Source organism: Lissotriton helveticus, chromosome 12, assembly GCF_964261635.1.
Source record: "Lissotriton helveticus chromosome 12, aLisHel1.1, whole genome shotgun sequence".
NCBI lineage: Eukaryota > Metazoa > Chordata > Amphibia > Caudata > Salamandridae > Lissotriton > Lissotriton helveticus.
In genome coordinates, this window is record NC_136073.1 from 790,277,640 (window position 1) to 790,302,254 (window position 24,615).

The following is a 24,615-nucleotide window of genomic DNA, read 5'->3' on the forward strand; positions in this document are numbered from 1 at the left end:
AAAGAAATACTATCGCTTGTTAACTATTTTGGATCGCCCCTGTCCATTAGTGGTTTTCCTACTTGATTTAGTCCAAACACTTCTGTTTGGGGTTTCCCCTCGCTGCTGAGTTGCAGCTAGAGATCTTTAAACCAAAGCGGTCTAGCAAATTCTACTTGTCCGCTACACTTAAGCATTGAATGCAATGTTTTCTTGACCAGCCCCGCCCCCACCTTTTCATTATTGGAGACCTCACTGACGTAAAATGTCAAGCTGTGAATCCTATTTTGTTCATTGTAGGGTTGCTCTTGTAAAAGTAGTGTAGTTCTCCATCTCGAGTCAATTTGTTCTTAAGCATCTGTTTCAGAACCTAAAGAGAATATTTACACAGGTTTCAAAATGTAGTTCCAAGTTTGAGATAAATTGGATAATAAAAGTCTGGCTAATGTAAGCCATTACTACCTGTGAAGCAGTCTTCCATGTAATAGCCTATTTTGTATTATTGATCACAATGGAACTATAATTGGAGGGCTGTACTAAATCTTACTTGGGTCAAACTCTTGAGTGCTTGAGGTTTTCCAAATTGGAATCAGCCAACAGTTTATTCACCCTACAAACCCGGTTTCATCACTTCAAGGTCAACATTTTGGAGCCTGAGCACGATTAAAAGCTTGGCAAATCAGTGGATTGGAAAGGAAGTGACTTCAGTTTTCTGTCGCCTGTGTTGGAATGGAACATCGCACATCTTATCTGGATATTTCTCTTGCTACACAACTGCACACTCAGTTGACCTTTACAGACCTATTTTTTCGTTGCTTCTGAAATTGTCTGAAGCTGGATTCATATGTTGAAATGTTTCTTCATATTATGACTGATCAGCCTTATGGGACCACCCATTACCAAATACACTTTATAATGAACTTGATGAAAACGTACTCCTCATACCTGCATGCCTTTTGTTGCTGTGGACTTGCTTCATCTGGCTCCAGCACTTTCAGTTAGTGAGATTTGGATTCTGTATTGTGAACATGCTTGGCATCCGTTGGTTCTGATGATGCAGCGCTTCAAATGTGAGTGGAATTAATTTACTCTTTTGAACCCTGGGAAATACTGCTACCTTCAGATAGATACTGGAACAAACTGTGGGCGACTTAGGTTGTTTGTGCAGCATATGTGCTTTGGTAGACTATACACCCAAACACGTTCTATTCTCACCATTTACTGTACTTATTTGTAAGGCCTTGCTGTGTGCTGCAGTCTCTTTGCTTCTGACATTTCTATTCTGCAAGTGAAGGTTTCTTGATTGATATGCTATTGAAAATGGTTATGAACCCAGCAGAATTTTTCAGTTATGATTGACAGCAATTTAGGCTGCATGATGAAATTAAGTTCTAATTATTTTCTCCATTTTTCGGGTCTCTTGAGTCCTTGGATTTTTCAGAAGTGTCAAATCATTTTGATAAAGCAAGATAAATTAAAGTTCTTACTGCACTATCTAGGTAGTGAATACTCATTGTTCAGTACACTTGTTTTTTCCCCCTTTTAATTTATTTTTTATTTTACTGAAAAATAGACCCTTTGCGATTGAGGTTTAGTCTTGGTGATTCATTATAAAGATATCTAACTTTTACTCACCATTGTTTAAAAGTATTATTAGTTTCTGATCATAGTCTTTTAGCTTTGAGGCATTTAATGGCACCACATACCTAGTGGCGTGAAAGCCTTGTGGTCTGCAACAAGCAGCTACTTCTGAAGGCACTCTCGATAAACTGCTAGAAATCAGTTTCTTGGATGTATTGTTTAAAGTATGCAAGTATTGATCAATGTTATATTATGTTCGATTTTTTTTACCAGCTTTGTATTTTATTTCCCTTGGTCTTCGGTAATGTGAAGAACAGCTGCATAGGGTATTGATGTGATTGTATGTTGTGCCTTTTTCCATATCTTTGTTGCAATCCCAGCCCTACACTTAGTGACTGTAACTTTAATTTCCTTACTGATTTTGTTCTGTGCAGTAGGTTTGGCCCATAAGAGTTGTCCTTTGTGTATACATTATAATTAATGGCAAAAGATGTTTTGTCATTTCAATAGTTTAACTGATACTTTGCTATAGACAGCCTTGTAGTGCTTCGGTTTTAATGACTGCATCAAACTTCATACATTTGAAAGCTAATTTTCCCATTTTTGGGTAATACCCCTATGAGAGAATTTTCTAGACCTGTTTACCAGAGATATGCAAAATATCAGTGATTCATTACATTTTGTAGATGTCCTAGGTTTCTAACTTATTTCTGTATAGGCGCAAACCACTCTCCGTTTTCCATAAGATTTCTTTCAGATTATTGTGCAGTTTTGTTGCTTATTTAATAACTGGCCTTGGCTTGAAATGTATACATGCTAAGGAATGTGCATGGGTGTTGTATGCCTTTGTGTCTATGGGCACCTTGCTAATTGCGCACTGCCCAGCATCTAATGCCTCTTATCCTTCATACTGCTTGCTTCTGGCATTTGTGGTGTGCGGTTGCTTTTGTGCCATAAGGGTCAATCTTTCATTGCTTACTCTTTGCCCTTTCTATTTCGTTTCTTTGGGACACTCCCTGACTCAAAAGCTTCAATAGTTTGTTCTTTTTAGAGACCCCCACAGATGCCAGTAACCGCTTACATTAGAAGTTTGCTTAAGGTGTCCGAAGACATTGCTGCCATGGGGGTGATTTTCCCAGGAAATATTGCCGCCCCATTAAGAGTTCAGTTGCTCACAATGTACTCTCATTTGGGCTGTTGGTGGCATCACACATCACTACAGTCATGTACAAATATACTGTAACATCCGACTTGCCATATCAATGTAGGTGAGCATCATGAGTTCGAGGCTTTTGGGCTGCTAATTCATATCTAGTGCATAGATCGCCGCCTAGTGTTGGGTCCGGATGATTGCACATTGTTGTCCTGGAAGAGTCTTCGAAGTATCACGAGATAGGTGGCTCCTCCCCTGGACTACAGTGCGCATGGGCATCGGCTCCATCCCCAGATTGTTTTTTTCCGCAATTGGGTTCGGATGTGGTTCTCGACGTCTCCGTGTCGGAACCGATAAACTTTGTTCTTAAGGCCAAAAGGCCTTCGTTACCAGCGTCGGTATTGTTTGCGCACGGTCTCGAGCGTCGTCCGACTCTCTGAGCCGGAAATCTACGGAGTCTAGTTACTCTTCGCACTTCGAGGCCCTCTCGTCGCAGCAAGACACGACGACCTTAACATGGAGCGGAGCCCGTTTAAGTTCTGCCCCGTCTGTGGATCCAAATATCCACACATCGATGTGCATCCGGTCTGTAATAAATGCCTGTCACCGGACCACAATGAAGACGATTGCATGGCCTGCTCAAAATTCAGGTCAAAGAAGACGCTCAAGCATCGGAGCGCGGCGCGCCTCGAGGCCCAGCGAGCGACACCGGCACCCGACAACATATTCGACGACCCTGCGGAGGAAGGCGGTAGCCATCACCTCCAAATTTCGCCACCGTCAACGGAGGTCCAGTCCGATCCCGAGGAACAGGTCGAAGGACGGGACCAGGACATTGAATACGTCGAGGAGGTAGGGGACGACGAAGAAGTTTTTGGGGCCGCGGAAGATAGCTCAGAGGAAGAGCTATGCCCCGACGTCTATATTACACAGGCTCAGGTCACGGGATCGCCACTCGGCCTTACCCACGACCCTGCACCGCTATCCCCGGCCCCGCATTCTAGCCCGGCCACGGACACTCAAGCGGAGCCGCCATCCAACGTATCGAAACCGAAAACATCGGTTTCTACCACACCCAAGATGGCCGACGTCCAGGCAAAATCGAAACCGAAACAAGCGGATTCGACAACACCTAAAATGGCCGACGTCCAGCAGAAAACGAAACTGAAAATAACGGACTCGACAACATCTAAGATGGCCGACGTCCCACAAAAAATATCAAAGCCTGCTCCTTCATCGACTCCGTCCACCTCCGGTCCACAGAAGTCGAAGAAGGTTATCGAGCCAACGGCGCCGCAGAAGGTGCACAAGGACTCATCCTCCAAGAAGGCCGTCCGTCAAGAGTCGGCCTCTGTTGCTCCGGCACGGACGTCGAAGTCTGTTCACACGCCTTCAGACGCTCCTACGGCGCCGTCAACTAAACGCCCCGTCGAACAAAAATCGACTACAGGCCACGACCCGAAGGCCGCAACCACTACGCATCGGCACAAAGATGTCGGAAATGCAGCATCGGCGCCAAAGCCTACAACGGAGCCGCGCCACGTTGCAGCTGAAGAATCGTCGACGCAAATACCGTCGACACCGAGGGACTCAGACGCCACCGGACACCGAACGTCGGCTTCGACACCCTCCGCCTCCTTCACTAAACAAGTCACCGACTCTCTGAAAAGGATTCGAGAAAAGACTTTGTCGGCGACGGCTCCCACGCCATCGGCTCCAAAAGAGGTTGACACTCCTCTAAAGTCATCAACCAAGCTTATTTACACTCTTCCACCAAAGGTGCCACCAAAGGCATTTGCACCTAAATCGGTGCCAAAGACTTCGGCTCCTTCGACGCTTCAAGCCTCAGAACAAGACTCAGCATTACATCAATGCCCAAACAGGGAAACTGACCCGTTACAAAAGGAAGATCTCTTCCCAACCACTGGAATCCTATGTTATTCCACTGAAGAAAAAGAAGCCGGCACAGGACATTCCTGCCCTTTTTAGGTTTCGACTGCAAAAAGCTGCGCAAGCAGCTTTTGCGCAGGAGAAATCTTATGAGAACTGTAGTGTGGCTTTGGGTCGGCCCTCGTCATTCATTGGCTGGCTCCATAAATGGAGCCTAGCCATTGGACGAGGGGCCTGTCCGTCAATGCCGGACCAGATTCGGGGGCGTTCCCGAGATTCTTTGGCTTTTGCCGACGTCACGCGACGTCAGCCGGGAACGCCCCCGAATCTGGTCCGGCCGGGCCGTGCTTGCTGCTGTCCTGCCTTACTCTGTGTCCCCCCTCCCCGCTGTCCCCCCTCCCCGCTGTCCCCCCTCCTCGCTGTCCTGTGCACGTTTCCCGTTTTTCGACCACGGCCGCCGGAGGAAGCCCTGGTGAGTGCGTGTTAAATCTTGCCTTCCCGCCCCCTCCTCCCCCTCCCGCCCCCTCCCCGTGTGAAAGGGATTTGTTTCTGGAGCTCGGCTCGGGTCCTTTCCCGCCCGCTTCCCGCCCCCCCCCCCCCTGTCCTGTGCCCGTTCCCGCCACCCTCCCTCCCTGTGCTCGTGGTGCTTGTTACTTTTTCTAGTCTTTCACTACTGCGGATAGCTTATTGTCCGATTTCGAATATGTTCACTCCCACATTGTTTCATGTGATGTTTTTCCTCCCTCCCAGCAGAGTTCACTCCTCTGCTTTATCGTCTCTTGGTTCTCTCTTCACCTTTTTCTTTGAGGGATGCTTTTTCGCTCGCCCCACTCATACTTTTAGGAATAGTGTCCCTGTTTACACTGCATTGTACGTCCCTGGCTGCTCTGCGCTGATCTGTCTTGCGTCGTGTTCATTCTGGTGAGTGTTGGCACTGTGGCGGTGGGCCCCCCTTTTCCTTTTGTGGCTCCGTGTGGGTGTTGAAAGTACTGGTGTTGTTGGTCGGGGCCGGAGAGATCCGCGAACCCCCGCCCCTCATGCTGGTGTTGTTTTCGTGCGGCAGATTTATCAGCGGCACCGAGGGAGGGTGACTGGGTCATACTTGTCTTGAGCGCGGAGTGTGCGGCGGTCGGGAGGGTGTGTGACGGAGTGTGAACCCCCCACCCCCAGGGGCCATTTTGGGGTGATGCCTCGGGGAATGCTTTGCCTCGGGAAATGCTTTGCCTCTGCTGACTGCCCCTGAAGTGTTACGCATATCACTAGTGGGGATCCCGAGGGGGGAGCGACGCATTTAGTATTGCTGCTGAGGTCTACAGTGCTTAGAAACGGTACATAAAATATTATATTTGGCCATCGGGGTTCACGGGCAGGCACGATAGGCTGTTTCCACCGCCCGTGCTGGGACGGCTGTTTGCACCGCCCGTGCGGGGACGGAGTGTTTCGCCAGTGGTGGTGGTGTCCTCAGTTTTGGCGTGCCGTTTCTTCCGGTTCGGGTGCCCCCGTCGGGATGGTGGGGGTCGGGGCGGAGGGTCCGCAACCATGCCCGTTTGCTGGCCTGTCGGTTGCCGCTCGGTTGCGTAACATCCTCTGGGTATCCGGTCGTTCTTTTGTCAAACAAAACCATGGACGCGGAAAATATATATTTTGTAAATGGCTTGACAGAGGCCAGGCTACTGTTGGTCGGGGTGCGGTTTCGCGGGAATAATTGCTGCTCTGTAGCGGGGAGATCCAGAGGTGCGCAAGTTTGGTTCGGCCACAGATGCCTGTGCTTAAGAGCTATATTTGATGTGTATTTACATGTGTAAATGTGAACACGCCTGCACTCACCCAAACGGCAACAAATGACAACCCTCTCCTGCGCTTGTGAAAACAAATGCAGGAATGCAAGGGCTCCTGCGCTTGCACAATAGGTAGATATGATAATGCGCTCCTGCGCGTGAGAAATAAAATGTGTGAAGGTGAGCGCTCCTGTGCTCACTCAATTGGCAACAAAGGACAACGCGCTCCTGCAGGTGTGAAAATAAATGCAGGAATGTAAGCGTTCCTACGCTCGACAATATGTAGTATTGACAGCGCGCTCCTGCACGTGTGAAATCAAACTGTAGAGTTGCAAGTGCTCCTGTGCTCATACTGTAGACCCCACTGGTACCGCTGGTCAGTACTCACTGGGCTGCTGCGGTACGCTGGAATCCAAAAGTTTTGAGCAGGCCAGCTTCGCTCGATAACAGGTGAATCCCCGATGGATACCGCGGAACAAGAAGAGAGGCTTGCAGGATAGAAATAGAATAACGCCGGAGAGAGAGGGGCGGCGAAGAAGAGAGGGGAGAGTGAATAGAGGGGAAGAGAGAGAGCGACGGGGAAAAGACTTAGAGAGGGGGGTGAGCAGATGGGAGATCGCGATAGAAACGGAAGAGATTCGGAGGAGTGTAGAGAGAGTGAACAAGCAAGTGAGGGGACGGGTGATCGTGATACAGAGGGCGTGTAACCCTTGGTGCAACGTTTTCAGAATAGCCATGGCCTGGCCTTTCACCTCCCCTTTCTCTGTACTGTAAATCTAGCCTCAGACCAGGACTGACAGTGGCCACCCTATTTCCCATAGTCCATTGAACCAGCCAAGTTCCACAACAGTGCTTTCCCTTCTACTTAAACCTGGCATCTCCAACAAGTGGCTTGTGAGCTACCAGTAGCTCGCCGCCTACCAATGAGTAGTTCTCTTATGTGCAGCCTACTAAACATGAAAGCCTTTGCTTGGTCGACATTTTATTAGTTTGTCAAAATTTAAATGCATATATTTGAGACGAAAATGTGTGTGTTTTCAGAACTGACAGGGTGATGTTTGGAGAAAAAGCATTTACATCTTCAAAATAAATTTAAAGCTGTTATTTAAGTTGGAGAGATGTATCACTCATATTGTTACCCTGGTGCATGGTGACTGCTGCTATGGCTGTTATGCATAAGCAATGTAGATACAATGCAAATTTATAGTGTTTATTTACTTTACTGCTAGCAACCCTGCCTAATGCACTGATGTATTTACTGCTGACAGTCTTTGATGGACTATCACATCACTTATAGTCGCTCGGGATACAATGCCAATAGCTCTAACTTTGGCAAAGGCGAAACCGTTGCATTGTAAATGCTTGTTGAGCCTATCCTACCACCACCCAGAAGAAGTCCATCACCTTCCCCAAACCAATCAGGGGGAGAGGATGATGAGGAAGACGACCAATACAATTTCCCAGTGGACAATGACCCTGATGTTCAGCAGGACACATATGACGACACTGGGGACCAAGGTGGCCAGCAGGTGGTACAAGATCCACAAGGTTTTGGGCCGCGTACATCTCCAACGGAGGATTCTGCAGCATTTAATGCTTTAATCGAACGGGCAGCGGGAAATCATAATGTGGACATGCATGCTGACCCGGTGGAGGAAGATTTCCTGTTTGACACTTTCTCTGTCTCTGAAAGAACAGTTAAAATTCTTCCTATGCTCAAAGGTGTCCTTAAACATGCCCCAGAGATCTTTAAGGAACCAACCAGGGCAAGAGTGGTGAACCCACGTATCGAGAAAAAATACAGGCCAGCACCTGGAGATCCTGCATATATTCGAGGACAGTTGCCTCTAGACTCGTTGGTGGTCGCCAATGCCCGCAAAAGGGCGAACTCCCAAACTACGGGTGAAGCTCCTCCCCCTGACAAGGAGTCGAAAGTGCTTGAGGCATCTGGCAAAAAAGTGGCTGTGAAGGCTGCCAATGTATGGCGTATAGCGAACACACAGGCACTGTTGGCGCGTTACGATAGGGCGCATTACGACACCCTAGAACAGCTCCTTCAACATCTACCTGATGAGTATAAAGAAGCAGCAGAAATGCTCATACAAGAGGGAAAGCTTATATCAAACGCTGCAATAAAATGTGCACTTGATGTGGCTGACACAGCGGCTAGGGGAATTAACACTAGCGTCATGCTGAGGCGACAAGCTTGGCTTCGTATATCTGGATTTAAGCCTGACATCCAAACTACTATCCTCAACCAGCCCGTCAATCCTGACAGACTGTTTGGCCCAGATGTAGACACCACACTTGAAAAGATTAAGAGACAACGAGACTGCGAAGTCCATGGGGGCACTTCAGTCACAACAGTTCAGGGGCGGCACTTTTCGTCGCTCAGGAGCACGTGGTGTTACCAGAGGACACTTGGGTCAACAATCACAATTTTCAAAGGGAAATGCACAATCCTCCTACCCCAAGCAGGGTAGAGGAGGATACAGAGGTAACAGTGCCAAGGGCAGGGGCAGAGGAAACAACAACTCACGTTCCTCTGCCTCCAATAAGCAGCGACTCTGTCACTGCCCCCCGACCATCCAACACCTGTCGGGGGGAGACTCCAGCATTTCCTGCCAGTCTGGACATCCATCACTACAGACAGGTGGGTGCGAAAACTTATCCAATACGGTTACTGTTTGGAGTTAACGTCCACTCCTCCCAACATTCCCCCAAGGCACCGTCCTATGTCGGCAGAGCACTTGCACTTATTGCAGCAGGAAGTCTTGGTGATGCTGCAAAAAGGTGCAATCGAGCTCGTACCAGTGGAAGAGGAAGGCACAGGAGTCTATTCCCTGTACTTCCTCATCCCAAAAAAGGACGGATCCCTCAGACCTATTCTGGATCTACGCCCCCTCAACATATACATACTGTCAGAACATTTTCACATGCTGACACTGCAACAAATTCTACCCCTGCTAAATCAAGGGGACTTCCTAGCAACCTTAGACCTCAAGGATGCTTATTTCCACATCCCACTCCACCCATCCCACAGACGGTACCTCCGGTTCACCATTCAAAACAGGCACTATCAGTTCAAAGTCCTACCCTTCGGGGTAACTACTGCCCCCAGAGTGTTTACAAAGTGTCTGGCGACAGTGGCGGCGCACCTCAGAAGGCAGAACATACACGTCTACCCGTACCTAGACGACTGGCTTGTTCAAGCAAAGTCGGAACAACAGTGCGCCGCGGACATGTCCCACACTATTCAACTCCTGCACAGTCTGGGGTTCTCGCTCAACTACCCAAAGTCGCACCTTCAACCAGCCCATGTGCGGCAGTATCTGGGCGCGACAATAAACACCCTGACTGCTATGGCTCCGCCAAACCCAGCCAGGATCAACAGCATTCAGTCACTGATCCAGAGGTTCAGACCGCAACACTCCCTGCCAGCGAGAGTGTTCATGCAGTTGATAGGCATGATGGCCTCCTGCATTTTCATAGTCCTGCACGCGAGGTTGCACATGCGTCCTCTCCAAGAATGCTTGGCGAATCAGTGGACACAGGCTCGGGGACAACTGACGGACCGAGTGTTGGTGACCGGTCGGGCATACAACTCTCTGCATTGGTGGAATCCACACAACCTTTGCAAGGGACGACCGTTCCAAGAGCCTGTGCCACAGATTATCCTGACAACGGACGCATCTCTCCAAGGGTGGGGAGCTCATGTGCTCCACTACACGGTGCAGGGACTGTGGTCCACACAACAACAGAAGTTGCACATCAACTACCTGGAATTGATGGCAATCTTCATGGCGATGAAGTCCTTCAAAGTACATTTGTGCAACAAAGTCGTGTTGATCCGGACGGACAACATGACAGCCATGTACTACATCCAAAAACAGGGAGGTACTCACTCAACACAGCTGTCTCATCTGGCTCAGAGCATGTGGAAGTGGGCCATTCAGAGGAACATTTTCCTCATGGCGGAACACCTCCCCGGCAAGGACAATCAGATGGCGGATCTGCTCAGCAGATACAGCCATCAAATGCACGAGTGGGAGATACATCCATCAGTACTCCACCCGTACTTCCAGCAGTGGGGTCATCCAGAGATAGACCTGTTTGCCACAAGGGAAAACGCAAAATGCCAAAGCTTTGCCGCCAGGTTCCCTCACCCGGAATCGCAGGGGAATGCGATATGGATGAACTGGTCAGGCAAATTTGCGTACGCTTTTCCCCCAGCGCCTCTCATTCCGCTGGTGGCAAAAAAGCTAAAGCAACACTCAATGACGCTCATCCTGGTTGCTCCAACATGGGCACGCCAACCATGGTACACCACGTTTCTGGAACTTTCCGTGGTACCGCATCAAAGGCTGCATCTCACACCCAGCCTCTTGACGCAGAACCATGGCGACATTCAGCATCCAGATCCGCAACAGCTCAATCTGGCGATCTGGCTCCTGAGGTCTTAGAATTTGGCTACCTCAACCTGCCTCCTGAATGCATGGACATCATCCGGGAGGCAAGGAAGCCCACGACCAGAGCTTGCTATGCTGCAAAATGGAAGCGATTTGTCATTTACTGTACAGACAACAATATCAACCCGCTAGATGCATCCATTCCTAACATCATCTGCTATTTGTTACATCTTTACAAATGCAATCTAGCGTACGCTTCCATTCGGATCCATCTATCCGCCATAGCGGCTTATCTCCAGAATCGGCAGCACCTCTCTGTTTTCAGGGTGCCTGCCATTAAAGCCTTCCTAGAGGGGCTGAAACGAGTCATTCCTCCTAGAACTCCACCAGCTCCTGTGTGGAACCTCAATGTGGTCCTCACTAGGCTGATGGGCCCACCTTTCGAGCCACTGCACTCATGCGAACTTCAGTTTCTAACGTGGAAAGTGGCTTTTCTCGTTGCTATCACGTCGCTCAGACGTGTTAGTGAGCTGCAAGCGCTCACTATCCAAGAGCCATTCATCCAAATACATTCTAACAGGGTGGTGCTCCGCACTAACCCCAAATTCCTTCCAAAGGTGGTGTCACAGTTTCATATCAACCAAACTATTGACCTGCCTGCATTTTTCCAAAACCCACAAACGGTGGCAGAAAGAATGCTTCATACATTAGACGTTAGGAGGGCGCTAATGTACTACATTGACAGAACACAACCCTTTAGGAAGACGCAACAACTTTTTGTTGCCTTCTCCGCACAACACAAAGGCAACCCCATTTCCAAGGCAGGAATAGCCAGATAGATTGTTAAATGCATTCAAATCTGTTATCAAAAGGCTAAACGCACTTTAACAATACCCCCAAGAGCGCACTCCACACGCAAATTGGGGGCCTCCATGGCTTTCCTGGGGAACATTCCTTTAGAAGACATTTGTAGAGCAGCCACATGGTCTACACCACACACATTTACCAAGCATTACTGCGTAGATGTGCATTCCAAACAGCAAGCAGCTGTGGGACAGGCTGTTCTCAAGACACTTTTTCAAGCTTCTGCAGCTGGCACGGGCAACCACCCTTAATGGAGGGACTGCTGTGTATTCTATGCACTAGATATGAATTTAGCAGCCCACATGCCTCGAACTGAATATGCTACTTACCAGTATGCATCTGTTCTTGGCATGTAGGGCTGCTAACATTCATATCGCCCGCCCTCCTCCCCGGTGCCCGTAGCGGCTGCAGACACTCTCTTGCATTCATCATTAGCATGGACATCCTTTACACTATTTCACTCCATCTCTGCCACAATGGCTAAAAACAATCTGGGGATGGAGCCGATGCCCATGCGCACTGTAGTCCAGGGGAGGAGCCACCTATCTCGTGATACTTCGAAGACTATTCCAGGACAACAATGTGCAATCATCCGGACCCAACACTAGGCGGCGATCTATGCACTAGATATGAATGTTAGCAGCCCTACATGCCAAGAACAGATGCATACTGGTAAGTAGCATATTCATTACCTGGGTTGAGAATTTCAAGGTTCATTACCTAAGAGACTGACTGAGTTACGAAGAATTTAAGAGGCTATACATAAGTCTGGGAGAAAGTTGCTGCTCGCAAGATTTAAAGTTGATATAGTGCCTAGAGGAAATGGCATTGCTATTTTGGCTACAATAGAAGGGATTGTGAAAAGAAATGCGATACTTAACATGCCCAGTTTAGATTCCGGATTGCTAATCGGTGTCGGTCTACATAACTATGGAAAGGAGTTCTGTCCGGGTATACTAGTTGTAACTATCTCGTAAAGACATTCTGCAAGCCTGCCATTTGTTTCTGCCTTCCTGGTCTATTTCAGAAACTTCTAATTAAAAGAAATTACAAATATCTTTCTGGATCTCACATTTGAAGCAAAGTGGGCCTTATTTTAGTTTTTTCCTAATGTCACAATAGTGTACTTGATTGTGTTAGACTATGGAGTTTCTGAAGCTTTTTGGTTAATTATCAAGTTTTCAATAACCCAGAGTATTGGTATGTAAGAGATGTTGTTCAAAAGACTGGCTGAGGTGGATTAAAAAAAGTTCAAGGCCACATTAAGTAATAGTTGAAGGGGCATGGACAACGACTTTGCTGAGATCGCGGGTAGAAATAGTTGTGAGGGGTATTCCAGTGTTTGAAGTCCAGATATTTGGAGCAGAAAGTGAAATGTGTGCAGTAAAATACCAGTGTTGGAATTATAAATGTTGTATTACTATTTTATTTGTACATCAATCAATTCTCACCCAGTGAAACCACAACTGGTGTAAAGATCTATAAGTCTTTGTAGACTACTGCAAAAAAATGGACGTTTATAGATCTGATTGTGCTGCCCAGTCAACCATCTTGGTCCAAGGTTTTGCATGTGCCCCTTCAGAACCTTCTTACGTTAATTTCCTTAATCCTCCGAGCCTGTATTGCTGTTTATTTTACTTTTGGAACTTTCTTGTATGCAAAAGACACCTTTGGAGCATGTTGCAATCTCTCGTCTTCAGTTCATTTTTGTGTATAAGTATGTGTGGTCAATCTCCAGCAAAGCATTCATCTTGTGGCCTTCCTGCATGGAATCTTTCTTACAGTAATTGTTTCAAATATTGATCATATACAGGAAATCCTTGGTACATTCAATACCTAGCAGTTTTATAACCTGTCCGTATCCACCTTGAGGATGTTTAAGCTGGAATAATGAGTTGTAGAGTCCTAAACTGCTCTTTCATAGACCCTTTTCAGATACTAAAACTGCATGTTTGGTGAAGAAGAATTTGTATTACCTTCAGCTCATGCTCTATTTTTGCCCTCATCTGGATGGGTTTCTTACAAGATGATTAAAAATGTATTCAAGACAACTCCTGAAGGTTTTTGTCTCCTAACCATCCCACACCTCCCCTCCATCACCAATGGGTAATGTGTTGCAGTATTTACTGGCTTTCACCTGAGATAGTTTCCTCCTGTGTTTTGCTCCACCTTTGTTTCCCCTAGGTTATCTTTAACAATAACCAGAATGTTGACATCTCTGCCACCTAATAAAATATTTGTAAGTTATTATTTAGACTTTTTTCTTCAACCGAGATAACTGCATAATATGAGATGAAGAAACAGCATAGGTTTTGCAGCGTGAATCTTTCTGGATTCACTATGCTGTGCATATTCCGCAATCTGGTGGTTGGGTCCGGAATCGTAGTCTTTTTTCTCTTTTTTTTTGGTTTGTCGTCCCACCATTTGGTGTCCCTTCGGTGACGTCGGCGTGCTACCGGCGGAATCTACCACCCTTGGGCGCCATCTTCAGATTCTTTTTTCCGCCGTTGGGTCTGGATCGTCGCGTGAAGCTCCAGAAGTTTTGGAGGAGAAAAGGAGGAAATACAGCATCTCTTCAACGGTGAAGACCTGAGAAGATCGAGAGAAGAGGACCATTAGAGAAGAGACGACGAAGAAAGGAGAGAACTTTGAAATCTTCGACGTCCTTGGAGGAATGCGCACACAGGGGGGCCCCTGAGCGCAGGGATGTACAAGACGCCCTTTAAATTCTGCAAGAACTGCCACCACAAGTTCGCACAGAAAGACCAGCACCCAGTCTGCAACCTCTGCCTGCCAATCGACCACGAGAGCAGAGACTGCAACGCCTGCTCCGTCTTCAAGCCGAAGACACTCCGAGTTCGAGAGACAGAGGACGGCTCACCACACGAAGCAGGGCAAGGGCCAAGCCCCGACGCTTTATGAACTTGGCCTCTCCACCGACGACTAGGACAACATCTCCGAAGACCCAGATGACTTCACGGTCGCTGAGACCGATGAGAAAACGCCTGATAAGGTAGGAGAGTCTACGACCCCAAAAACTCCCACAGGGCCTCAAACCTGAGGCAGACTCCCGAAAGTCTGAGCCCAGAGCCTCGAAAGGAGAACCGGCGCCGAGCAAATCGACGACCGAAGCTGCATCCTCCGAAAAAGAGCCCAGCGGATCCTCCGAGAAGGACTCCCAGAGGCCGAAGACCAGCGAAAAGCAAAGGTCATCGAAGCAAGCCCCCGAAAGAGGGACTTCGAGTTCGACTTCGAAAGAAAAGGAGCCGAAGAAAGTTGTTCGATGACGCCGCCGAAAAGAGCGGCCGAAACGCTAGACGACTAGCAGGCCGCAGAGATGCAGAGAAAGAGAAGAAGGCTCAAGGCCGAAATGGAGAACATCCTTCAGAGAAAGAAAGACTTCGATGAAAAAATTAGAAGTTACAAGATCCCCTCGAAGTCGGCACCGACCGTCGCTGAGGTACAGGAGCTCGAGGGGTTCGATGTCGAAGAGCCACCGAAAGCTCCGGAACCCTCTGAGCACGAAGAGGAGGAAGACCTCTACTACACAGAAGGGGATTACGGGGAGCAGCAGTCAAGCTACGGCTCAGGTTCCTCGACGGCCCAAGACCAGGAATGGCAGGACATCGAGGCCGAAAACCCGGAGGAGGCGTTGGAAACATACCCCTCGAGGCCTTCGCCACCGGATGACATTGAGGCATACAATGAGGTGGTCAGAAAGGCGGCAGCAGCTTATGGAGTTAAGCTGGAAGAGGAGAAGCCAAAAGCAGACTTCCTGCTTGAGACATTGCTCCCCATACAGACAAGAAGCCAGTTCTTGCCCATGCTCAAGAGTATTACAGACCAGGGGAAGTAAGCCTTCAAGGACCTGGCTACATGCAGATCAGTAACGCCGAGGACGGAGAAGAAATACAAATTCTCCTCCCAAGACCCAGCTTACATCAAGGGATCCGTCACAGCAGATTCTATAATCGCTGCAACGGCCAGGAAAAGGGCAAACGTCCCAACAACGTCTGGACCCCCACCTGACAAAGAAAGCAGGAGGATGGATCTAACTGGCAGGAAGATTGAGAGGAACGCCGCAACGCACTGGCGGATGGCGAACTCCAACGCCCTCCTGAATAGACATCAATACCAGCACTGGAATGAGATGGGACAGTTGCTCAAGCACCTCTCGGAACAATACCGTGAGAGGGCATCACACCTTGTGGAAGAGGGGAAGAACATCGCCAACTCGTGCCTGAAGACAGCCTTGGATGGGGCAGAAACATCCATCAGACTGATGGCTATAGGCATCACAGAGAGAAGGCAAGCCTGGCTCAGGATCTCAGGCTTCAAGGCTGAGGTTCAGAACAACATCCTGAACACACCCTTCAACGGTGAAACACTATTCGGAGCCCTAGTTGATGAGAAGCTCACCCAACTGAAGGACAACGACACGGCAAGGTCCATGGGGGCCCTGCAGTTCAGGGGAATGAGAAGGGGCACCCCTACACGGAGGCTGAACGGCAGAGGTGGAAGCCAGCGAGGAGATTCTCACCAGAGTTTCCACCAGGGGCAACAGAGTGACAACCAAGGCCACCAGTGCCAGCAGAGGCAAAGCTGGAACTACCAAAGCAGGGGCCAGTCCTTTCGGTCAAGAGGAAATGGACGGGGCCCAGAGAAGGAGAGGCGGTGAACAACCCCCCTCTAAGTGACTTCACACGGAAGAAGGTGCTCACCCACCCAAACCCTCCGGGGGAGGAGAACGGAAAAACAAAGAGGAGGCTACACGGACAAGACACAAAGGAACATGTGACGCCGGTAGGAGGAAGATTGAGATTTTTTCTCCAGGAGTGGAGAAAAATAACAGACAAGTGGATACTCAATATTATGCAGTTCGGATACTGCATAGAGTTGGAAAAGAGACCACCAAACAGAAAACCAAACAAAAGACAGCACTCTGGAAGAGCTGCAACTACTGCAAGAGGAAGCTCAAGAACTCCTCCTCAAAGCGGCCATCGAACGAGTTCCTTTCAAAGAACGGAACAAGGGAGTGTACTCAAACTACTTCCTGGTGCCAAAAGTGGATGAAAGTCTAATACCCATCTGGACCTACGGTTCCTAAACAAATAAGTCAAAACTCAAAAATTAAAAATGACGTCCCTACAAGAGGTCATCCCACAGATAAAGGCCGGGGACGACTTGTCCACCATAGACCTCAAACATGCGTACCTGCACATCCCCATGAACAGGCAGCACAAGCACATGCTAAGGTTCACAGTAAACAAGGATCACTACCAATTCACGACCCTGGCATTCAGCCTAAAGTCCGCACCAAGGGTGTTCACCAAATGCCTCGCGGCAGAGGCCGCACACCTAAGAAGAAAGGGGATACACGTGTACCCCTACCTCGACGACTGGCTAGTAAAGGCAAGCTGTTACAGGACATGCAAAGAGCATGCAGAACAGGTGACAAGAACGCTAGCAAGCCTGGGTTTCTCCATACACTGGGGCAAATGCTTGATGGAACCAGAGCAAGTGAAGATCTTCCTGGGAGCCCAGATCGACACTGTCCAATGCATGGTCTTACCAAGCGAAAAGAGAACGCTCAGCCTACTGAGGGAGAAACGTCACTACCAGAAGGGGCGCGAGCTCTGACAGTGAGGACTGTGAGCAAGATCTTGGGGATGATGGCATCATGCATACACCTGGTCCCCAATGTACGCCTACAAATGAGACCACTCCAAGAGTGGCTGCAACAGCAATGGTCACAAGCTACAGGAAGTTGGGAGGATCTAGTGGTTGTAACGCACAGGGTGCAGGAAGAGATAAGGTGGTGGACCAAGGAGAGAATAACCGAAGGGAAACCTCTAACACCACCGGACCCAACAGTGACCATCACCACAGACGCATCCCAGAAGGGGTGGGGCGCACACATGAACAGGCTTAAAGTGAGGGGTCTGTGGAGCCCTACAGATGCAGTCAGGCACATCAATTACCTGGAACTGAAAACTGTGTTGCTAGCCCTCAAGGCGTTTTAGAAACACCTGTACAACCAGAAGGTGCTAATACAAACAGACAACACCACAACGATGTTTTACATAAACAAACAGGGGGGAACTCAATCGTTCCCTCTGTCAGGCTTGGCACAGGAGATCTGGAAATGGGCTATACCACTAAAAATAGACCTGCTAGCCATACACCTGCCAGGGAAGGACAATATAGAAGCGGATTGGCTCAGCAGGCAGACTTTAGCGTCCCACGAGTGGGAACTCAACAGTCAGGAAACAGACTATTCAGGAAATGGGGCATGCCAACAATAGACCTATTTGCAACACACCGGAATGCAAAATGCCAATACTTTGCATCCAGGCAACCAGAGGCACTGTCCCAGGGGAATGCCCTATGGATAAGCTGGTCAAAAACATTTGCCTATGCTTTTCCCCCCGATACCTCTGATCCCCAGGGTTCTCAACAAATGCATGAAGAGCAACATGACGCTCATCCTTGTGGCACCACAATGGGCCAGACAGACCTGGTATTCTCAGATAATGGAGATTGCGCAGGGGCCACCCCACAAGTTCTCAAAGAAGAGACCTACTCTCCATGGAAAACTGAGAAGTTCTACACCCAGAGCCAGAGAGCCTCCACCTCTCAGCCTGGCTCCTGAGGACTTAGAATTCGCACACCTAAAACTACCAGAGAGCACCCTGCGGGTGCTGCGAGAGGCAAGAAGGCCCAGCGCACGCAAGTGCTATGGGGAAAAATGGAAAAGATTCACTCAACGGTGTTGCAAGAAACAGCTCCATAGGAAATTGATCAAGGAATCCACGGTGCTAAGGTACCTCACGCACCTAATTAAGGCTAAGCTAAGCTCATCCTCGCTGAGGGTGCACCTGGCAGCGATTGTGGCATACACAAGAGGAGAAACAGGGAGAAGCTTCTTTACATCCCAAGTCGTAAAAAGATTCCTAGAAGGAGCTTAAAGAATAGCGCCGCCAAAGAGAATGCCGCCACCGACTTGGAACCTAAATGTGGTACTGACGGAGCTCATGAAAGCACCTTTCGAACCCATCCACAAAGCATCACTGCAAATGTTAACGATGAAGACGGCCTTTCTGGTAGCAATCACCTCGCTACGAAGGGTGAGCGAACTGCAGGCACTCACACTGCAGGAACCCTACATCCAGATACACAGTGACAGGGTTGTGATGAGAACAGACCCACACTTCATGCCAAAGGTGGTGTCAAGGTTCCACATGAATCAGCGTATTCAAATCCCTAGCTTCTTCCAAAACCCCACTACAAGTGCTGAGAGGTCGCTCCACACCCTAGACGCAAGAAGGGCTGTGATGCACTACATCGAGAGAACGAAGGAACACAGGAAAACAAAACAGTTCTTCGTATCCTTCGCAAACAGTTACATGGGCAAACCAGTGACTAAAAACACCATAGCTCGATGGATCGCACAGACAATACAATTCTGCCACAAACAAGCTGACCATGAGCTAAAAGGAGGGGCACAGGCCCACTCCACCAGGAAGAAAGGAGCAACAATTGCCTTTCTGGCCAACACATCAATTCAGGACATATGCCTGGCGGCAACATGGGCTTCAGTGCACACTTTCACTAAGCACTATTGTGTGGATGTACAGATGAACAAAGAAGCACAAATAGGACAAAAGGTGCTTCAACATATATTCAACAACCAACGCTCATCTTCCACCCAACCGCCACAAAAGTAATGAAAACCGCTACAAAATCTATGCACAGCATAGTGAATCCAGAAAGATTCACGCTGCAAAACGAATAGTTTCTTACCGGTCGGTGTAGTTTTGCAGCTTGAAGATCTTTCTGGATTCACTAGCGAACCCACCCGCCTCCGCCAGAAAAATGAGGCTGGAGAAGAAGGTGGAAACACATAGGAAAGAAAGCAAGTTGAAGCTTACAAGATACGTGAAAAGATACGTGGAAAGAATTACGTTGAACAAACGATTAACAAACATAGCCATGGATTCACTACAGAGACAAAAAAAAAAGACAGAAAAAAGAATCCGAAGATGGTGCCCAAGGTTGGTAACTTTCGCCGGAAGCTCGCCGACGTCACCGAAGGGACACCAAATGGTGGGACGCGACGCCCACCTGGGCTATGACAAAAAAAAAGAGAAAAAAAGACTACGATTCCGGACCCAACCACCAGATTGCGGAATATGCACAGCATAGTGAATCCAGAAAGATCTTCAAGCTGCAAAACTACATCGACAGGTAAGAAACTATTCGTTTTGCCTTTCTCTTTTATCCAGATTGAAGTCTCTGACTGAACTGATGCACAGATTGCTAGCGTGCTGGCTGGTACAGTCAAGCCTGCCACCACAGGCGGGCGTCTGACCCCCTAGGAGGTGATCGCTCTTCTGAGTGGTCAGGACAATGTCTGCTCTGGCCTGAGGTGTTTACACCTCCTCCAAACAAAATAGCTAGCAATCAGTTTACCAAGGCCGGAGGCTTCAATGCCTTTGTCACCTTTGATATGCGACCCTGGTATCCCCAAACCTGGGAAATGCCACCCCCTGCCCTGAGGCCCATTTGGCACCAGGAGAAGCGGGAAATAAGTATGCAAAGTAGGTGTGAAGCACACGCCTAAGGTGAGCTGCCTGATGTCCCCAACTATAGGAAAATTCCACCATCTTGGTGATGGCAGAATTTAGGAAACTGGGATAAGGTTATGCCCACATCCCACAGGAAGTGGTCATATTGGTGTAGTGACCCCAAGGATAGGTAGCCAATCTGCTACTACTCTCCACTCATGCCCCTGAATTTAGTATTTAGTGGGCTCCCAGAATCTAGGACTTCAGATTCCACTGACTACAAAGATTACAACACTAGAGCGCCATTCCCCACAACAACTAAAGACTGCTGTGGACATTTGGTGCCAAACTCTGCCTGCTGTATTGAAACTAGGCAGTTGCAAAGACCAGTCCTACAGCTGTGCATCCTCTACAAGCCTCGGAGTATTCCAGCACTTCGTCAAGCAGAAAGCACCTCCTTTGGGTTAGAGGATCTACTCTTTGCCAGGCACCGACAGCAACGTCTGGCTTAAAGAAGCTGCTGTCCACTGGGCCTACTCGGCAGTAGCTGCCCAGGAGGTCGGTGCACTCAAGGAGGTCAGATCCATCTATCTCCCAAGCTTGAAGATACCATGTGAGAAGTTGGCCTGATATATAATGTTCACTATTCTAGTGAACACTTTGTATCAGTCCAAACAACCCTTATTGATGTCTGGTTGTAAGTCAACCTGATAGACCAGCTATCCTAGTAGCATGGACACGTGCAGTCTTTAGGCTAAACTCTAGAGGGCGTGTTAAGCCAGCTGTTTTACCATCACATTTACCCCTTGAACACCAAGTGAAAGGACACCCCACAAGTTGTTATGAAAATAAACAGATATTTATTTATAACAAGTCTACCCTGAACTCTTTATGAGTCAGGGAGCTAAGCACACAACAAAACTCTTACGAAAATACTTTAAGTCGCACAATTTACACAAATGCCTGAGGGGCACGAAAAACCATATACTAAACAAGTGGAATGCGAAATTACTAGCAGGTAAGTACTATTCTCATAGACTTTAGAATCGCTAGGGCTAATCCCCTGAACCTTTAGATTGCAAGTGGGAGGCCTAGGGACGTCGTGTGCAGAGTGGGAACTCTCACGCGTAAGGCGGGAAAAAGTCTATGGAGGCTAGTAAAAGCAAAGTTAGTGTTCTCGGGCGAACCCGACTAAGTAGAGCTGAAACGACAGTGGATCCTGACACTTAGATAGTAAGACTATGCTGGAGCACCGAAATGCTCAGGTTACCTAGCCCAGGGGCTGCGGCTGCATAGGGCTGAAAAGACGTCGGAGATCCTCGTTGCAGTCTATGGAGCCTGAAGAAAGAAGTTGCTGGCAGGCGACCAGTGAAGAAGTTCGTGGTGATCCAAGCCTGGATCAGTGAAGATGGATACCTGTAAGCAGAGGGGACCAAGTTCTGAATCACTAGCCAGTGATTAGATGGGCACCAGGATGGCACCGGGCAAAGTCACCTCGACCAGGTAAGTGGGCGACGCTGGGCTCTGCAGTCTCTCGGACCAGGAGGCGTTGTCGGCGACCAGGATGGAGGGGCGAGCTGTCCCACGGAGGTATCTGCTGTAGACGTCGCTGGACCCGGGATTGGGGCAACAAGTCTTGGCAAATGCAAGCCCACGCGGTGGACTTAAAATGGCGTCTGAAGTGGACCAGGAGGGTCCAGGGTACTTCTCTGATGGAGGGAAGCAAGGGCCAGTCTGGAGCAACCAGACCAGCGGTGTTGTCGTCTAAGTTCGTCGTCAGGAGGGCCACTAGCCAACGGGCAAGTGACCTGGACAACGCGGTGAGCAGCAAAGAGCAGAAGGGCCCCACGCAGATCTCGTGGATGCAAGGGGGCTGGACTTCGGTGCTGGAGCTGCTCAGGGTTGGGGCTTCTCTTACCCCAAAGCACTCGGTTGAGGGTCACTCGGGAGTCGTGCTGGTCAAGCGTCGTGCAGTCTTGGAAGATGGCCGGTCCCTCGAGGTCTCGTCACACCCACGAATCACAGCTGGGCTGATGATGTAGGTAGAGGTCAGAGGTGCCAGGGAAGCCGGTTTTCGTCGAGCTGGGCAGTCTTGATCCGGTGAGGAGACTTACAGCAGACCGCGATGCTTGGTTGGTGCCTGCTGCTGCAGGGTGACTACTCCTTAGTCACAAGGGAGAAATCTTAGGAAGAAGTCTTGAGTTCCTTTCGTGGAAAGTAGTTTCAGGATTCAAAGATGATCTAATTTGGAAAGGGGCCTGCTCCTACCTTTATCCTGCAAAAGGGGGCTGGCACGCGACTAAGTCCTGCCCTATGGGTGGGACTTGGAGGGGGGTGGTTACACCCCTCTCCTTTGGCGGGCTTTCCCCAGATCAGGGGCTGGAGTGCCCCTGGAACTGGTTCAAGCCGGCCTATGCACAGTGAGCACCGGGGTGCCACTTGCAGTCACCTTCCTCTAAAGCCCTGCCTACCTAGGATACACAAAATCCTGTCTGGGACGGTGCTGGCACCGCCCCTGGCAGGAAACCCTTTGTCCTTGCCTCCTGCGCTGGGAGGACTCCCAGCAGCAGGAGGGCAGACTTGTCTCGGTGGCAGCATCCATCTTGTGGAGCTGAGGCTATGTCTGACTTTAACCGGGGTTACAGGTTACATACATGTCGTGTCCCTCTGGAAGGGTGGAATGCTAACCCAGTCGCCAGAATTGGCGAGGGGTTAGTATTCCAATTCGTATGACACCTTACTCGACATGTTTTGATAAAGCGATACCAGAGTTGGCATATAACCGCGAGGATTATAATGCACTTAAGAGTATATGGTATGCGATATCATGGAAATGGCTAAGGGATAGATCCCGAAAGCCGCAGACAGGCTCAGCTCATGCCAGAGCACCATCTCACACGATTCCAAGCACTCTGCCTTCAGGATTGATAAGGCCTGCCATAGGAGTGACTGATAGGAATATATGTGTCCATTTTTAGGGTTAGATATAGGAATACTATATCTAAAGCAAAGGGTGATTACACCACCTTGCCCCAGCTGTCGTGCAGCCAGTTGTGTCAGATTTGGATGGCCAGCCAGCCAGGGGTGGCATAATACATGCTGCAGCCCCTGGTAGGCCCTGGGTACACCTATGCCCTGGGTACCTAAGGTACCCTGTACAGGGACTGATAAGGTGACTCAGTATCCAATTAGATATGTACCTAAGGTACGTGGAATCCATTTTACAGAGAGAGCAGTGGGACTGGGGTCCTGAATAGCAGGGCCCCAGGTCAACTAAGTCAGAAAACCAGCAAAACACCAGGCAAAAAGTTGGGGGCAACCATAGTCAGTGATCTACCTTCCTACATACCAGGACCTTCATGAACCCTATAGCACCAATACCCGAGCTTCCGGACTCTTGCCATGACCAAAGCTTGTTTAAAGTCCAGTCCAGACTCCAACAACCTCACCAACCTGCAGAAGAGGGACATCCGCACCTCCAGAGGCCAGCACTGAGACTGGCTCAGCAGTTCTGTTTTTATCCCCATTGTTGGTCCTGACTGACGGTAGTGAGTGCCTTGATGCATGAGAGCCAGCCAACTACAATCCCTCTCCACCAGAGTTGCCTGGCCCAGGCCTAAGGAAACCAACTGCTCTCCTGTACCCCAAGACCATGAGCCTCCCCCCCCCTCCCCCTTCACCGGTTGGGAGCTCCTGCACTTGTCCCCAAGTCCCCCTTTGCAACCTACTTCTAAGTGGCCCCACTGCTTTCTGTGGCATAGCTCGCAAGGCTGCGAACCCAACAGCATCTCTTCACCCAGACTCAACAGAGCAAATCTGACTGATCTATCTGCTGGTGGAACTTTGGTCCTTGCACCTCTACCACCTCATGACCTACAAGGGTCACATGGAAAAGTATTGCAAGTATATGTATGCATTGAATGTTATTTCTCCCATAGGAAAGCATTACGCAAAAAACACTTTTGGTTAACATTGCTAAAACTGTTAAGTATATTATGAATAAGTACTTGCCTGTTTATGAAGTTCTTGGTTTCAAGTTGTATGTAAAAATACCTGTTTTTCTAAATTATTGTGGAGCTCTTTTATGAGTGTATGCATCATTTATTGACTGTGTGCAACGAATGCCTGACACTCTTCTCTGATAAGCTTTAGGCTGCTTGACCACAGTACCCTAGAATGAGCTCCTTGGGATTGCTAGAGCAAGCCCCTGCCCACTCATAAGGGATACCTGGACTCTTTAGATAGTATACTTCCTTTTTGGTATACTATATAAAGAGGCAGTTTCCTACATCTACCATAACCAGACTATTGACGACCATTCTACCTACAATATTGTAGGTGGTGTTATAGTGCGTCCTTGTCAGTACTGCCTGTGCTCTTTCCGGTAGATACCT

The 24,615-nt window shown here is 48.8% G+C and overlaps 2 protein-coding genes across 2 annotated transcripts in view; both read left to right on the top strand.

Annotated features, from left to right (window-relative positions):
- Positions 1 to 24,615, top strand: part of UBAP2L (ubiquitin associated protein 2 like) — a 775,602-nt gene that overhangs the window by 414,428 nt on the left and 336,559 nt on the right. The gene's annotated exons all lie outside the window — the stretch shown is intronic.
- Positions 3,664 to 9,420, top strand: LOC144799468 (uncharacterized). Its single transcript, XM_078670792.1, has 2 exons — positions 3,664 to 4,702; positions 7,752 to 9,420. The coding sequence occupies exon 1, from the start codon at positions 3,794 to 3,796 to the stop codon at positions 4,700 to 4,702; it is 909 nt and encodes a 302-aa protein (XP_078526918.1). The 5' UTR covers positions 3,664 to 3,793; the 3' UTR covers positions 7,752 to 9,420.

Bases quoted from the DNA above. Each gene is read 5' to 3' on its own strand.
- LOC144799468 (XM_078670792.1), top strand. From the start codon at position 3,794: ATGGCCGACGTCCAGGCAAAATCGAAACCGAAACAAGCGGATTCGACA.